At 45.2% G+C, this 15,165-nt stretch overlaps 2 protein-coding genes across 2 annotated transcripts; both read left to right on the plus strand.

Moving 5' to 3' along the window:
* The first annotated feature begins 4,535 nt into the window (after window positions 1–4,535).
* Window positions 4,536–8,996, plus strand: LOC101761933 (COBW domain-containing protein 1). The gene is made up of 10 exons (XM_004954194.4): window positions 4,536–4,904; window positions 5,353–5,418; window positions 5,667–5,847; window positions 6,045–6,241; window positions 6,348–6,398; window positions 6,480–6,571; window positions 7,221–7,348; window positions 7,700–7,782; window positions 7,928–8,032; window positions 8,549–8,996. The coding sequence occupies exons 1-10, from the start codon at window positions 4,611–4,613 to the stop codon at window positions 8,690–8,692; spliced, it is 1,341 nt and encodes a 446-aa protein (XP_004954251.1). The 5' UTR covers window positions 4,536–4,610; the 3' UTR covers window positions 8,693–8,996.
* Window positions 8,997–9,204: 208 nt separating this feature from the next.
* Window positions 9,205–11,623, plus strand: LOC101762351 (cyclin-B1-2). The gene is made up of 4 exons (XM_004954195.3): window positions 9,205–9,418; window positions 9,518–9,618; window positions 10,547–10,644; window positions 11,243–11,623. Exons 1-4 carry the CDS (start codon window positions 9,296–9,298, stop codon window positions 11,341–11,343), a joined length of 423 nt encoding a protein of 140 aa, XP_004954252.1. The 5' UTR covers window positions 9,205–9,295; the 3' UTR covers window positions 11,344–11,623.
* Window positions 11,624–15,165: the final 3,542 nt, after the last annotated feature.

The raw sequence follows: 15,165 nt of genomic DNA on the forward strand, positions 1-15,165 counted from the left end.
GTCCCGGATTCGATCGAGGTAGGGTAACGACCTCTATGGGTATTGGGTAGGGGGCCCCATGCGAGATTCTAGGATTTCATGCGAAGCTGTGTCCAATGGAACCACAGTACCACACCTTTCCTCTCGCGGATTCTTGTGTGTTCGCTGCGTTTTGGTAAATTTGATTTTGGGGTGTCTGAAAATGCTCGTGGGAAGATGTAACTTTTGCTTTCTTTTTCCAAAATGAATACATACAGTGTTCTCAAGTTATTTTTTAAGCTAATGTCTGAAGATTTCTACGTAAGAAAAACAAAGACAAATGCTCCAGCGACGTCCATTGGATTTGGAAACCATACTCACTTGTTCGAATTATTATTTTAACGGCACCCATGTGTCAATTCAGCTGGAATTCACTACGTTCGGCCTCGTTCCCGGTGTGCACAGCCCACCGGATCGATGTTCATCCCGGTGCACGTTACATTTTCCCGGCACACCAAAAGCTCGAGGGAGCACACAGAAAGAAAAGGCGATGAGATCTTCTTGTCCTGAACGAAGCCGAGAAACGTTAGCATGGGCACAGCCAGGTTGGCTCGCATCCTGACGTGACGCGCGAACAAACGACCAGGAGATGGCCGGCCGCCCGGGCCGGTCTCTATGACCGCCGCATCACTGTCACCACCCTTCAGCTAACCAGCAGCAGCAGATCGAGCCGGAGCCCCGCCCCGCCCATAGAATTGATGATCCTTTCCGCTTGTGTGACCGGAACGCCTTGGCCCATTGGTATGGCCACTGGCTGCGACCGATGCTAGCGATTGCTGTCGCCCTGACGGCGAACCCCAGCCGGAGCCGGAGCTTTTGGTTAGAGAAAGGTGAGACGTTGCTTTATCCGCTTCGGGGGCCTGTGTGGAGTCCGCGTGAAGGAAGCGTGGCTCTCCCTTTCGGTGGCAGGCACCACACAAGCGTCGCATGATCGATCGGGTCCTGGTCTGGTCTGGCTGGCTGGCTCTGTTCACGTACACAGTCACAGTCTCGCACCTGCGCGGTATGATGGCCTGTTATATTTGGCTAAGCTTGATAGAGTATGTCATGGCCGTCCCTGTCTGCTTTTTATCCTAATCTTTGCTAAATTGTGCAGTATCTTTTCTCCATTTCTAGCGTTTCATTCTGCTGACTGTAAGAGTTGTGCAGAGCACGAGAACAGAGCCGTCGATCAATAGCAGCACGCCAGCACCACCGATTCTCAGTGAACAATGGACAGCAGAACATGCCCGTCATGGCAGAAGTGTTTTCACGCCTCCCGATGACCCGATGGACATTGGACAGAGCTAAGTTTTAGCCGCGGTGTCGGGCGCAGGGCGGGCCACGGCACGCGCGAGACGACGACGGAGAGCACATGCGCCCATGCCCATGCACGCAGGCCCATCGCCTGCAGACGAGCGACGAGCAACGGCTACGCGCGGCGTGGCAGAACGGGACGAGGGGCGCGGGGCTGCGTGGCGGGCGCCCGTAGGCGCAGCGCATGCGCGCGGCATCCCAGCGCGGCGGAGCGGAGGCCGTGGGGGGGACACGGCCGGCGGGGACAGCGCATGGATGCCGCTATTTTACTGCTACTGCACAGCAGCATGCCGTCTAGATTCGGGACACCGCTCGTGCCCATCTTAGCTGCTGCGCCTAGCTAGAGTTGTGGACAGGTGATCGTGGCCTATCTTTAAGCGCTAGACCTGTATAATTTAGGGTTTAGGGTGCCATACGATGAATTAACTAATCGGTGAACGACTCAACAAACCGGCTGCTATGATTTGCGCAGGCTAAGCAGTGGATCTGCAATCATATGGCGTTTCTGTCCGTATGTTAATTCGTGGCATTTTGTATTGGTGTACCTAGACCTGGGGGCACAAGCTCCGGTTGGTCGATCATCGAATGATCGTGCTCGTTAGCTCGTGGGGTTTATTTGTTAGCCGGACGACTCTCGTGATTAATTGTACTGAGCTGGATGTCAGGATGTGTGCCTGCAGAGAGAGTAGCTGTGATGGAGTATATTGAGAATCGTACCAGACAGCTAGAGCCTAGTGCTATCTCGTGGATTTTGCATTGTACGTATGTGGCGGCCGTGCCAACCGTAGCTTATACCTGTTTGGCTGATTAATAACAAGCTGGTGTTGGTTGCAGCAATGAGAAGATTACGTGAATCTGAGGGTCGGATGCATCTGAAATTCGGAGGCACGCGTTAAGCTACCTTTAGCACATGCATCGACCCATAGGTCAGTTTTCCCAAATGACCCGGCGGTGTCGTCACGGCGAATCGCAGTGAGAAGCACACGTCGACCCATGCAGCCGCGCCACGCGTACCCGCCGGCACAGTACGTGGCACGCGACCGGAAGTTTCCACCGGGCGCGAGCAGTGTGATCGCGCCCGCGTTACCACGCCGGACAGATTTGGGAGAAGAGAACACTCGCGCGCGTCCAGACTAAACAGCGCACGTACGCGCGCGCGCGTCGCTCGAACTGGTCTGGTCGGCGAGGCAACCGCAACGACGACGGGTCGGTCGGTCGGCCGAGTTATTCCGGCCAGGTCATCGGCTGCTAGCTAGATAGATAGCCAAACCAAACCACGGCGAAAAGGACGCCCCGCTCCGCCACAGCCACGCCCCGGGCGCCACGTGCTACGCCACCCCCACTTCGTCGCGGCAAGCAACTCAACAGGTTCGCTCGATCGACCTCGACACCTCTTCATTTCCATGTGTGGCGGAGTCGGCAGGCTCTGCATCAACAGTGCAACGCTTTTCGATCTCCTTCTCTGGCCCTAATCATCCGTTTCTTCTTTAATTTGCTGCAGGTTTAATTTCTTTGTGCACGGATGGGCTTACTCGTCTGTGTGTGAAGCTCTGGCCGAGGCGCAACGGCACGTATCCTCCATTTTCTCGCTCATGGCACCGCCGGCTTATTCAGGCATCGGGTTTAATCGTGATTATAGATCCATGATTATTTACAAATTGCACCGTACCTGTACCACTGTTAATATGAAATTTGCTTTGCTCCAGACAAGACGAAGGAATTAGCATTGTCTTTTTGAAGCATAAGTTGTAACCTAACTTCATCCAAAAGTTTGAGGGAAATGGAGCTCCAAATGGCTAATCCACACCTTGGAGATCTAGATCTATCTAGAGGTATATGGAACTTCATTTGAGACTAAAACCTATGCAATAAGCTTAAAAAAGATAAGGAATTAGCATCAACTTACCTCCTATAAGCTCCAACTCCAAGGAAACAACGTTGAAAATCTTCCCCCACCTTTTTCACTTTTTTCGATTTTTGGACAACACCTCCCCCGAGCAGTGATTGTGCTATCGGGAGGAGGAAGAGACCCAACTGACTGTTTTGTCGCTCGTTCCGTGGCCCGCCTCTAAAGAACCATTTGCAGGGGCAGGTGATGGCGTCACCCACCCCTGCAAATGGAGGCTATTTCCAGGGGCGGGTGACAACCTGGAAAGATCATTTCTAGGGGACGATTGCTGCCATCACCCGCCCTTGAAAATTGCTCTCATTTTGTAGACCCGCCCGTGCAAATGGTTCTTCAGGGACGGGTTACATGCTACAGCACCGCTCCGATTTTGTAGATGCGGATGGCAATTTCACCTGACCTTAGAAAAAACGGGACGTCCCTGCGGATCCGTTTTTTTATAGTGGCGACAGCTGACTAATGTCTCCCTTGACTTTGTCCACGCACGCGTAGGCGGTGAAAACAACAAGGTTAACGGTAAAAGAAAACCGGATTATAAGTTACAGATGGCGACATCCGTAGCGCAAGTAGATACGAGTAGTAGCTAGCGACATGGCCGGGTGCGAGGAAACATCGCGGTTGATATCCCGCCCTCAGGAGACGTGTAAATTAATTTCGTCCAAAGCGAGGTCACCAAGTGGCAGATATCGTAACCTGCCGGCGACAGAGATGTAAAAATTAAAATTAACCTCGGACCGTAGATCACGAGGATGAGCAAGGGTAAAACAAACACTGACAGCCTGACACGATGTCTGTTTCTGATTTATACTGGCGCTGTTCTTTTATCTTGTAGCCAACATATTCATGATCCACCAGGAAATTCCTTCGAAAATTCTTATGAATTCCTTGTGCGTTTTTTTAAAGCCTTTTTTTGCAGGCCAGCACCTAGTTCGAAGCTTGATCAATCATATGAAGCATTTACAGATGCACCAAACCTACTCCAAGACTCCAAGTTCAATGATCTCCTGTTGTTCTTTATAACCTTTCCTAGTTTCCTTGACTACAATTTTTTTCTTTTTGCATAATTGCATACCTCTCGCACTCTCATCAAAGTTCTGCTTCAGGCCTGCTGCATTAGAGTGATGGCGGCCCATTTCTGTAGCCCAGAACGAACGGATAAAATAAACTTTCCAAGGAGCCTAGCCCACTGGCGATTCAGGCCCAGTGACAGAATCAGTAACGTGAAATAGCCCGGCCCAACGGAAGCTACTCGCGCCTGCATCGCGCGTGAGCAGCGCCGAGATAATTTCAGCACACTCCAAGGCTCCAAGCGAAGAAGAAGCGCTTCTTCCAGTTCCACCAATTGGTCCGTGCCGCAATATCCACTTTCCCTCTCACACCCTCGCACACCATGGCGGCGCTATGCTCCGCCTCCCCGGCCATCTCCACGGCGGCGACTCTCGGATTTCCCGCGGGCCGGGTCTCATCCTTCCTTCGCCTGCGCCTGCCCACCGCCGCGCGCTCCTACGCCGCCGCCGCAGCACCGCGGGCGGCTGCTGCTGCGGCGCCGTCGTGGCGAGCGCGCCGGAGATTCGCGGCGTCGGCCGCTTCCACGACGGAGGACTGTTCTGGGGTAGATACGATGATCCCGCCCGACAATCGCATCCCCGCCACCATCATCACCGGCTTCCTCGGTTCCGGCAAGGTCAAGCCCCCTAAACCCTGTCTTCAATGCGAACGAGCCTTCCATTGACACACACTGTTTGACGGTTATGCAATTCGATGTGTACAAAAATTGAACTGAAAGTGATTAGCTAAATTAGCTTTTAGCACTGTTACTAGCCAGATGATGGTCGGTTTAGATAGTAGGAGGGGGTGCGCATTTTTCCTTTTGGTCAAGTGGGATGCAAAACTGAAAAATATTTTTGTTCTAATCAGCATGTAGAAGTTTAGTCTACCTCCTGGGGCTTTGCTACATGGATTGAATTACAGTTTGACTAATCCTGTAGGCTGTAGCTTCAACCCTTTGACACTGACTTTATATGCAGCACCAAGCACATAACGTTCTCTTGCTTACTTCAGGTGGACACTTTTTCTCTGCACGAAATCCCACATCTATGGTATATTCAACACGTTTTCTTTCCTGTTTGCAGACAACTTTACTGAATCACATCTTGACTGCTCACCATGGAAAGAGAATTGCTGTTATTGAAAATGAGGTATGTCCATATGCGTGTTTTCTATCGGCTCGATAGACATTCACTCTGGAATCCATTTATATTAGTTGTGTCAGTGCCTGACTAGCAGTTATTTCTTTATTCCTGAACGCATGCGTGGCTTTGTGAAATGAAGCAAAGTTTCTTAATTTCTTAGGTCATTACCAAACTTTCATTTAAGAGGGCCCAACTAAAACGTGCAAAGTGAAGCTGAACCACTTGTACCTTTTACTGTCATTGTTCACTTGCAGTTTGGAGAAGTAGACATTGATGGTTCACTAGTTGCTGCACAAACCGCTGGAGCTGAGGACATAATGATGCTAAATAACGGCTGCCTTTGCTGCACTGTGCGTGGTGACTTAGTCCGTATGATTGGTGAATTGGTCAACAAGAAGAAGGGGAAGTTTGATCATATTGTTATTGAGACCACAGGTAAAGAATTCATTAGGTTATTGTAGGAACTGTAGATTGATGCCATGATCAGGAAAAGTTACTACTTTGGTTTGTGTAAGTTGCAGTTGACCAGAAAAATTGATCAATGCAGACCATGAATAGTTTGGTTTTCTTGGTAATCCGTTGATTGCATTATCATGTTAAAGTTCTCACTTTCTACTTTTCTATTTTTTTAGGTTTAGCTAATCCAGCACCCATTATACAGACGTTCTATGCAGAGGATGTAGTTTTTAATGATGTCAAGTTGGATGGTGTGGTTACTTTAGTTGACGCAAAGCACGCTAGACTGCATTTAGATGAAGTAAAGCCCAAGGGTATAGTCAATGAAGCAGTTCAGCAAATTGCCTATGCTGACAGAATTATTGTTAACAAGGTGATGGTCCTCTAAACAATATTTGCCAACTCAAGTACAGCTTTTTCTATAATTTGGGTCCTTGTTGGTAACACAGAAGCTCCAACTCTTGTTACTTCACTTGCAGATTGATCTTGTCAATGAACCTGAAGTTTCTTCCTTGGTTGACCGTATAAGGGTTAGTGTCTCGTGTTCATCCTGTTATTTCATTAGTTCATTGCATATGTTTGTCTGTAATATTCTCCTTTGCTGAATACAGGGTATTAATCGCATGGCAAATTTGAAACGAGCTGAGTATGGTAAAGTTGATTTGGATTATGTTCTTGGAATTGGAGGATTTGATCTGGAGAGGTTCCTTTCTTTCATCTTGTTTTTTACTTTTTAACTTTACTCATATATTGCAACGAACATTTTGAATGAGTATGTGCCTCTGCAGGCCAGTACCAGTCATTTAATAAGATAAGATAGATACAGGGCATAATGAAATAGTATGAGTTGTTCAAGAATAATGATACGCTGTAGCTTAAAGCATGAATGTAGTTGCAATATTGTGGAGTATGATGCTGCTAACATTGGGATTTGGGAGAGCAACACTATTTAATTCTTGTACTCGATACTAGATTGGCTGAAATGTGAGCGATGCGATGAAGCGAAATTTATAGAGTAGATTTTGAACTATTCTATGTTACCTGCACTTGAATCTCTAGTTGATTAACCCAGTATGGTCTATTGTTGAAACGTGACATACCATTTTTCTTGGGTGCATATAGGCATAGCCATATAATTGGTACCATCTCTCAACTCTGATGCCTGCTCAAATACAGAATAGTGATGTAGTAAACTCATTTATGAAATATCACATTATGATGTTTATTTAGAAAAAAAACATAAAAGTTTGTCTTCTAGCATTTCATACATTTAAAGAACTTTTTCTAGTTAATAATTTTAGGAAGGTGAGGATAAAGGGAATTAAGAGTTGGATTTTGTTTATGCTTTACAGGATTGAGAGTTCTGTCTCTGAAAAGTCACACGAAGACCACGCAGAACATGAGCATGAGCATGAGCATGACCACAATCACCACCATGATCATGACCATCATCACCACCATGATCATGATCACGGACATGGTAAGCCTAGATCTCATCATTATGGCATGCCCAGACTGACGTGGTCACTAGTAGTCACTCATATAACAATTAGTAAGGAAATGTGCAAAACCTTCTTTGACTTCAGCAAAAATATAAAATGACATGTTGACGCAGCTTATTTTGATTAAGTGTGTTTCTATGCCTCAACTGAAAAGCTTTTGTTATCTGTAATTTAGTATGTAAATGCTTTCTGGGCCTGAAATCAAAATATATTTGATGGAGGACTTATTTCTTGAGAATCGTGGTTTCTGAGTTCTTTGGACCTTCTTGTGGCTATTTTTTAAATAAATTATGAAGATAGTAAACTCTTTTTACTGCTGCGTTTTGCAGATCATAATGCACATGATCACACCCATGATCCTGGTGTTTCTTCTGTGAGCATCGTTTGTGAAGGGGAGATGGATCTTGAAAAGGCAAGTCTTCAAATTATTCCTCATCTATTGCTCTATTTTCTCAACTGATATTACGAATATTGAGATGTCTGAACACCACAATCCTTTCATAGCCTTGGATATGGAGTTATTTGTATTGACATCTATTTTACATGAACTCATTCAGGCTGACATGTGGTTGGGAAATCTACTGCTGGAACACAGTGATGATATATACAGGATGAAAGGGCTGCTTTCTGTCAGTGGAATGCCTCAACGATTCGTGTTTCAGGTTTGTCTTAGCTAATGCCTCAATTTTATCCCATTATGTCTTGATACTGCTGCAGTTGTGGCATCTACAACATTAAAGCCAATTAATGCGAGTGATATTTTTTTAAAAGTATCGCGAGTGATGTTGAAAATGCATTATGCTGGATAATCTACCAACATAGTTGTAGTATTATTACTGGTAGGAAGGGTATCTTTTTATTTTGGAAGGAAAGCTGTTTTCCTGTCATGATCCTCCATGTCATTTCTAGTATCTTTCATCACTCTTGCTAGTGTTTGGCTTGGCTGTTTGTGACTCCGCACCCTGAGGACCATCCGCTGTATATCTTGACATGCTTGCTAGATGATTTGCTTCTTCTATTTTACTGCTAATCTAAAGCAAGATTTTTTTTTTCTTGTGGGTTAGACTTTGACAGGAGAGTTTTTTTTTGTTTGTAAATCGTTACCAAAATTGTTCCAAGAACATTGGCATTAATGAGCGGTATGAACCTTGATTTCTTGTGTGTTTTTGCATGGTCAGGGCGTGCACGACATTTTCCAGGGATCTCCTGAGAGAATGTGGGAGCCAAACGAGCCACGCATCAACAAGATTGTCTTCATCGGCAGGAATCTCAACAAAGAAGAGCTGGAGAAGGGTTTCAAGGATTGCCTGCTGAAGAAATAAATTGCGTGCTCCAACATACGGGATGGATCTCCAGCTTCATGATTTTGAGCTTTGCAGCTGCGGAACTTATCCTTGAGAAACCAAGCTATCGAACTGACGTGAAATGCGAGATTGTATAGAATGGATAACTTTTGTTTGCAACCTTGCATCCTTCAACAACTGCAGTAGCCATTCCTATCAGTATCATCGCACCTTGACCTCATTGCACGTTGATGATCTGTAACCTATAGAAATAGAGTAAAGACTATCTGTGTGGTTCGAGGAAATCGCGTAGCAGAGTTAGCAACACTTGTTGTTTTTTTAACTGGGAGGTGTTCAAATCTAAAGCATCTTACTATGCTATTGCAATATAATTTCATGTAGCATTAGTATTCCAAGCTGGAGTTTATGAAATACACCGAAAATACCCCGAATAAAAAACAGAGGCAGAAGTCGTAGTTGGGCCGGCCCAACAAGGGGTAGATTAGTCAGACACGGACTGAAGGCCTGGATTTATATATCAAGCCCAGACCCGAAGGGCGCAAGGCTTCCTCTTTCTTCCCCGCAAAGAAAGAAACGAGAGAGAAGCAGCAGCGAAACGAGAGAGAGAAGCAGCTAACGACGATGGCGAGCGGCGGCATGAAGAGGGAGATCAGCGAGACCCACGACGCCCTCCGCTTCGGCATCAACGCCGGCGTCAAGGCCGACCTCGCGCCGCCGCACCCGCTCCAGGCCACCATCCAATCGGTACGAACCCACCTCCCTCCTCTGTCTTCCTTTACTTTTCCGTGCCGTCGAAACCCTAACGCTGAGACTCGGTGTTTGGGCCCACGCGCTCCCGCGTAGGAGACCAAGTTCTGGGCGGACAAGAAGAAGTTCGGGACGGAGGCCATCTACGGATCCGCCTTCAACATCCGCAAGGATCTCGATGCCCAAATCCTGTCCAGGTCCTTCACTGCCCCTTGCAATTTCCCCTGAAATTTTTATGTTACCTCCATCAGTTCGTTCGAACTTCGAGTTTGGAGTAGGTAGCAGTTGATGCGAGCATTAGAAAAGTCTATGTCGGTTTCGTTTGGTTGCTGGAATTAACAGTGCCAATGGAACTCGAGTACGAGATGTTCTGGTCATATTTACTTTCCATCCCATGTTTGAGAGGCCTCCAAAGCATGGGATTTACTCATAGTCATATCGCCTTGTGGTTATATTTGAATGCGGCCTCAATTGAGTTAGAGCAGAGGTGCCTGGTTTATCAATTTAGGCTTGTCTACATGGTTTTGGCATCTGGCTGCAAGGCTGTTAACATTTTGCATATCTGTAATTCCATTACCCTTGTGTGCTGTATCCTCGATGCTACTGCAGGGTTGGCTTTACCTAAATTTGGTTGCTCGTGTATATGACAGTCATTTGAATTTTTTTGTTATTGTGGCAGTGTTGATGCCATGTTTGTCAGTGTTGAAGCTCCATTCTGCTAACAGCTTATTAGCAATTTTCTTTTGTTTTCCCCTGCTTCACTGCTTGGCTGCTTGTACTGCACGGCTTGGTTTTACCGCATGCTTGGCTGTGTCTAAAATCGGTTTCCTGTTCATCTAAATGCCTTATTGTATTAATGTAATGTTATTAGATTTCGTTATCATATTTGAGGCTTTCCGGTAGCCTTAGTTTGGTAAGCGCTTTGATAAATCAAACACTCACAATTCTTATATCAATCTTTGTTTGCTTTGGTTTTTAAAATGGATAATTCAGAATGGCTGGACGTTTCTATTCTTAAATGGGCAATCATACATAAACATTGTTCTCATCTGTCCCAGTCTAACACCAACATCTTAAATTTGTTTTTGATGATTAGCATGTGCTGATGGATATCTGTGATGCCAGGTTCCAAAGGCCCCCTGGTGCTTTGCCATCATCTATGCTTGGATATGAGGCACTGACAGGTTCCCTGGATGATTTTGGATTTGAAGATTATCTTAACAGTAAGACACTATCATTTGTTTTCAATCAGCCAGCTTCCTGCTGTTTAGCATGTTTGTGCAAGCCTTGTTAATGTTGCTAGACTTGGGGAACACTGGTATATTTTATTTTTTCTAATCTTGATGCTAGCAGTGGTTTCTTTGTTCTTAGCAAAACTCACTCAGATGAGTAATCAGTGTGATTTGGTTAGAAGTTAGGAATTGCTGGAAAATCAAGAGTTACAAAATGTTTATAGTAAGTTTCATGGTTTCAGCTACTTTAAGTGGTTGGAAATGTAGAGCTCATTAGTTCAAGAGAATTGCATCTATATGATTCTGTAATTATATACCTGGATTGTTCACGTGGTTTAATATACTAGAAAAGTGATACATACCTGTGACGGTCAATGATCTCAGCTCTCTTGTCTTTCTAATTAGAAATTGCTCTGCTAGGCTCAACATCTCTTATTAGTGATAATGCGTGCACTTCATCGATCCATGTATTGGTTTCAGCTTCACATTTTTATTTGCAGTTCTGCACTGAAACTTTTCCTGCTGGGCTTTATTTGTACCACCAGATATGTTTTTCAAGTTGTGCTGATTTCCTTCACTTGGCTTGCAGTGCCCCAAGATTCTGACAGTTTCCGTCAACCTGACATGCACCATGGAATGGAGGTTCGCCTTGGCTTGTCCAAGGGGCCTATCTGCCCAAGCTTCAATTGATCCATCCATGTAGTTATGCAGTACGTTGTGCACTGCAGTCCAGTACATCGGTCAATAGACCATATTATCATGGTGAAAGGTGAATTGTGGTCTGTTCAGTGTCATGTTTCAGTCAGCACCGAATTTAATGTTTATCCTTTTTGAACTATAATGGTTGTCTGTCTTTGTGAGAATCTACGTGTTTCAGCTTGTCGACAAAATTTCACCATGTGTTTCACTTGTTTGATTGGCTACTTTCCAAACTAGGGACAAATTCTAGTAAAGTTGATTTGGGCAGAAATCGAACACACTGAGCCAATGGGCTTCTTTGCCATGTCACAATACCAGGCTTATCTATCAGGCCCAGGATTGCTGTCATTATGCCCTACTGGGCTAAGGACTGCTGCTGCACAGAGACAGCTCTTGTTTCAGGGCTTGGGTCTACTCCATGTGTTCGGCCTGATTTCTGCATAATACTACTACCATGTTCTCATTAGTTTGACGAATACTGCTTTTTACCAAATACGGAGTATGTTTATTAGTTGAACTGATTAAACATTCTTTAAAAAAATAATATATATCTGAATCTGCAAGTATGATCGTGCGAGGCTTTCGCTTTGGTTTTCGGTACTGGCAAACATGAATCATGTCAGAACACCAAGTCACAACCAACATTTTGCCCAAAATTTGTCAAGAGAACAACATTTTGTTGCAGGCCTGACTAACCTCTCAAGTGAAACACAAAATACAAGGTGAGAATTAGGGGATGTTTGGATACACCCACTAAAGTTTAGTACCTGTCATCGGATGTTTGGATGCTAATTAGGAGTATTAAACATAGGTTAATTATAAAACTAATTGCACAGATGGAGTCTAATTCGCGAGACGAATCTATTAAGCCTAATTAGTCCATGATTTGACAATGTGATGCTACAGTAACCATTTGCTAATGACGGATTAATTAGGCTTAATAGATTCGTCTCGCGAATTAGCACAGGGTTCCGCAATTAGTTTTATAATTAGCTCATGCTTAGTCCTTCTAATTAGCATCCGAAAATTTAATGTGACACTGCTAAAATTTAGCAACTAGTATCCAAACACCACCCTAACCGGCAAGCAACCATTAAACCCATCAAATCAACGTCACTCGGAAAGAAAGTATATATCCTCTTATCCCATTTTCACTAGCAAACAGACGGAGCAGCAGTGCTCTGACAGTGCTGCATAACTGCTTCGTTTATTTCAATAATAAGGTCGCACTGCAGAAGATTTTGGCAGTTGCCACTGGAAAGCTAGGTCAGCATGGAAACAAAGACCAGACCAGGCCCTGGCCCTGGGTTTGGTCCCTGCTGCCTCTTGTGGATTAGTCTAACCAAAAGGTATTCGTCGCAGTAGGTATTGCCCTCCTACTTGTGAGTGATGATTACATGCTTTGAAACAGAAAGAGGGGCTCGAGGTGTAGCTGTTGCATGCAGCAGCGATCCACTTGCCACCAACTCAATATTTTATCAGATAATTCCTTTTTTGTTGAAAAGAATAAACGAATTAAGGGATGCTATTGTTGTAGAGTCTAAGCCTTCTCTGTTTTCTTTTTGACATAATGGGGAAGTAGTCATACCAACTCCTAGGTTTGGTCTAACTTATTGGATAAGTTAATTGGCTTGCCTCTGCTTTCTTCAAAAGGAGGTCGTCCAATGTTCTGTTTTTTTTTTCTAATCACATGGCACTGTAAGCGAGCTAGTCAACTTATTGACAGTTTTGGCACAACCATTTTCATACTCTTTCTCGTCCTCGTCTTGTTTCCATATGGAAGCAAAGGTCAGAGCAGAGCAGCCATTTAGCAGCTATTTCCCATCCGAAATAATGACCGGGCTTTGGTGAAGAAGAATGTGCTTGGAATGATCATCACTCAACAATGATGCAATGGCTGAATGGCTCATTCCTATCGTACCGTGGTCCAATGACACATCAAACACAACGCCTATCTGAAGTCTGAACTAGTGAGTACTGAGTACCAAGCAAATGTGTATATCATGAGTTGCTTGCTTCTGAACATGGCAATATCCTAGCCAATTCCTAATCTCTAACCATGCAACGACTATCACATGCACGAGTAGCAAGTATACGCGTCCACGACGAGCTAATCTTGGTCATTTCTGTTGTTGCATGTTCATGTCCACACAGCGTTAATCTAGTTCTGTCTCATCTGGTACACCTAATGTCTTAACCAAATGGACAAGTACTACGACGACATCAAAGGCATCACAAGTGTCGCTCGTACACGAACCTGTTGTGTGTTATACAATACATCCATTACCGATCCCTCTCTTTGCTTGCCATGGCCGCTACTCTTCCTGATAAAATAGCTACCGCCTCTGCATAGCATGGCAACAAATGGACATGGATGTAAAGCGTCAAGGTCATTTAGTACGTGCAAGCAAAACAAGTGAAGAAAGGTCAGTGACGAAGATCCCATGCAATTGCGTGTGCACACATCTTGGTTGCAATGTCTGTTGATTTGGATGCTTATGTTTATGCAATTATCCTGCTACTCTTGTCAGGTAGCCTGATGACACCTGATGCGATTCATGGGTTCAGTTAGGCGTGACGTCCATCTCCTACAGCGAGGTCGCCAACCAATTACTACCAAACCCTATCTCTCGCCGCCCGGTTATGCCCGGCAGCTGGCTTGGCTGGCTGTGGCTGGTCTCACCCACAAGCAAAGCAAAAGCAAGCCATGGCAATTGGCAAAGTCAGAAAGGCATATTCAGATTGCAATCCGCATGCAATGGATCCCAAAACAAGAGGAGATATCTGGTCTCCTCTGCATCCTTTGCAAGGCTGAGAGTGAATGATGCAAGGTAGCAGATAGCATGTCCCTTCACTTCACCTGTGTAGGAGACTAGGAGTGAGCAGCTCTGCATGGTTGGTCGCGTAGGCAGGCTAGCTGCTTGTACTAGCAGGAGCTACGGAGTACTAGCTAGTGTCGCCCAATAATTCGGAGGGCGTAACATGCGTCAACGTGAGGTGATGGGCGATATGCTGCATCTGCATGTGCAATCTATTATTGGTGATGGAATGCTCCCTCATTCTAAAAAGGACGAGACGTACAGCTGGAGGGTGTGGTGCAGGGTCGGATGACACATTGACATGTGTTTTCCTGAGCTGAACTCAGCGTGGTCAAAGAAAGGTTCAGTCATCTGACGCCAGCACTGAATTATTTGACGCACACATTCATGTTTGGATCCACTCGTCTAAAATTTAGCTCACTATAATTTAGTATCTCTTTTTTTAGCCAGCTAAAGAACACCTATCTAAATTTTAGCTAGAGATATTTGGATCCACCAGCTAAATAAGATATTTGTCTATTCTACCCTCCTCCCACCCCTCTGTCGTTGCTGATAATCCTGAGCTTGTATCCGTTTAGTGTTTTGGTCAATAAGCCAGTTTAAAATTGTAGATGATCAAGACAAACACTCCACTGCCCCAGGTGAAATAGCAGAACAACCAGAGAACCTCTTTTCATTTTCTCAATTTGCCAGTAGTTCAGAACGGGTGAAATTAATCAACTAAGAGCAATTAACCTACCTCAAGCATTCAATATTTTATCAGGTAACAATAGATAAAGCAAGCATACGCACCGAATTAACCACACCCCGATTCAGAGGCTACAATGAAATCCAAACTCAATTGAACACCACGAAAGAATCTCCGTCCAAGTTTGATTCGGATTGGTGCCTTGCGGAGCATTCAGATTGGGCCTTTGTGGAGGCCTGCGACGAGCTTACGGTGGGAGAAATCTGCGACGACGTCATCTAGATAGGGCTTCAGTGGAAGAGGTGG

The sequence above is a fragment of the Setaria italica genome, chromosome I (assembly GCF_000263155.2).
Source record: "Setaria italica strain Yugu1 chromosome I, Setaria_italica_v2.0, whole genome shotgun sequence".
Lineage (NCBI taxonomy): Eukaryota > Viridiplantae > Streptophyta > Magnoliopsida > Poales > Poaceae > Setaria > Setaria italica.

What these genes read in the sequence shown, in the direction of transcription:
- LOC101762351 (XM_004954195.3), top strand. Translation starts at nt 9,296, where the DNA reads ATGGCGAGCGGCGGCATGAAGAGGGAGATCAGCGAGACCCACGACGCC. An exon ending in GATGCCCAAATCCTGTCCAG is followed by an intron (nt 9,619 to 10,546) that starts GTCCTTCACTGC and finishes CTGTGATGCCAG; the next exon opens with GTTCCAAAGGCCCCCTGGTG. An exon ending in ATTTGAAGATTATCTTAACA is followed by an intron (nt 10,645 to 11,242) that starts GTAAGACACTAT and finishes CTTGGCTTGCAG; the next exon opens with TGCCCCAAGATTCTGACAGT.
- LOC101761933 (XM_004954194.4), top strand. Translation starts at nt 4,611, where the DNA reads ATGGCGGCGCTATGCTCCGCCTCCCCGGCCATCTCCACGGCGGCGACT. An exon ending in TTGCTGTTATTGAAAATGAG is followed by an intron (nt 5,419 to 5,666) that starts GTATGTCCATAT and finishes GTTCACTTGCAG; the next exon opens with TTTGGAGAAGTAGACATTGA. An exon ending in TGATCATGATCACGGACATG is followed by an intron (nt 7,349 to 7,699) that starts GTAAGCCTAGAT and finishes TGCGTTTTGCAG; the next exon opens with ATCATAATGCACATGATCAC.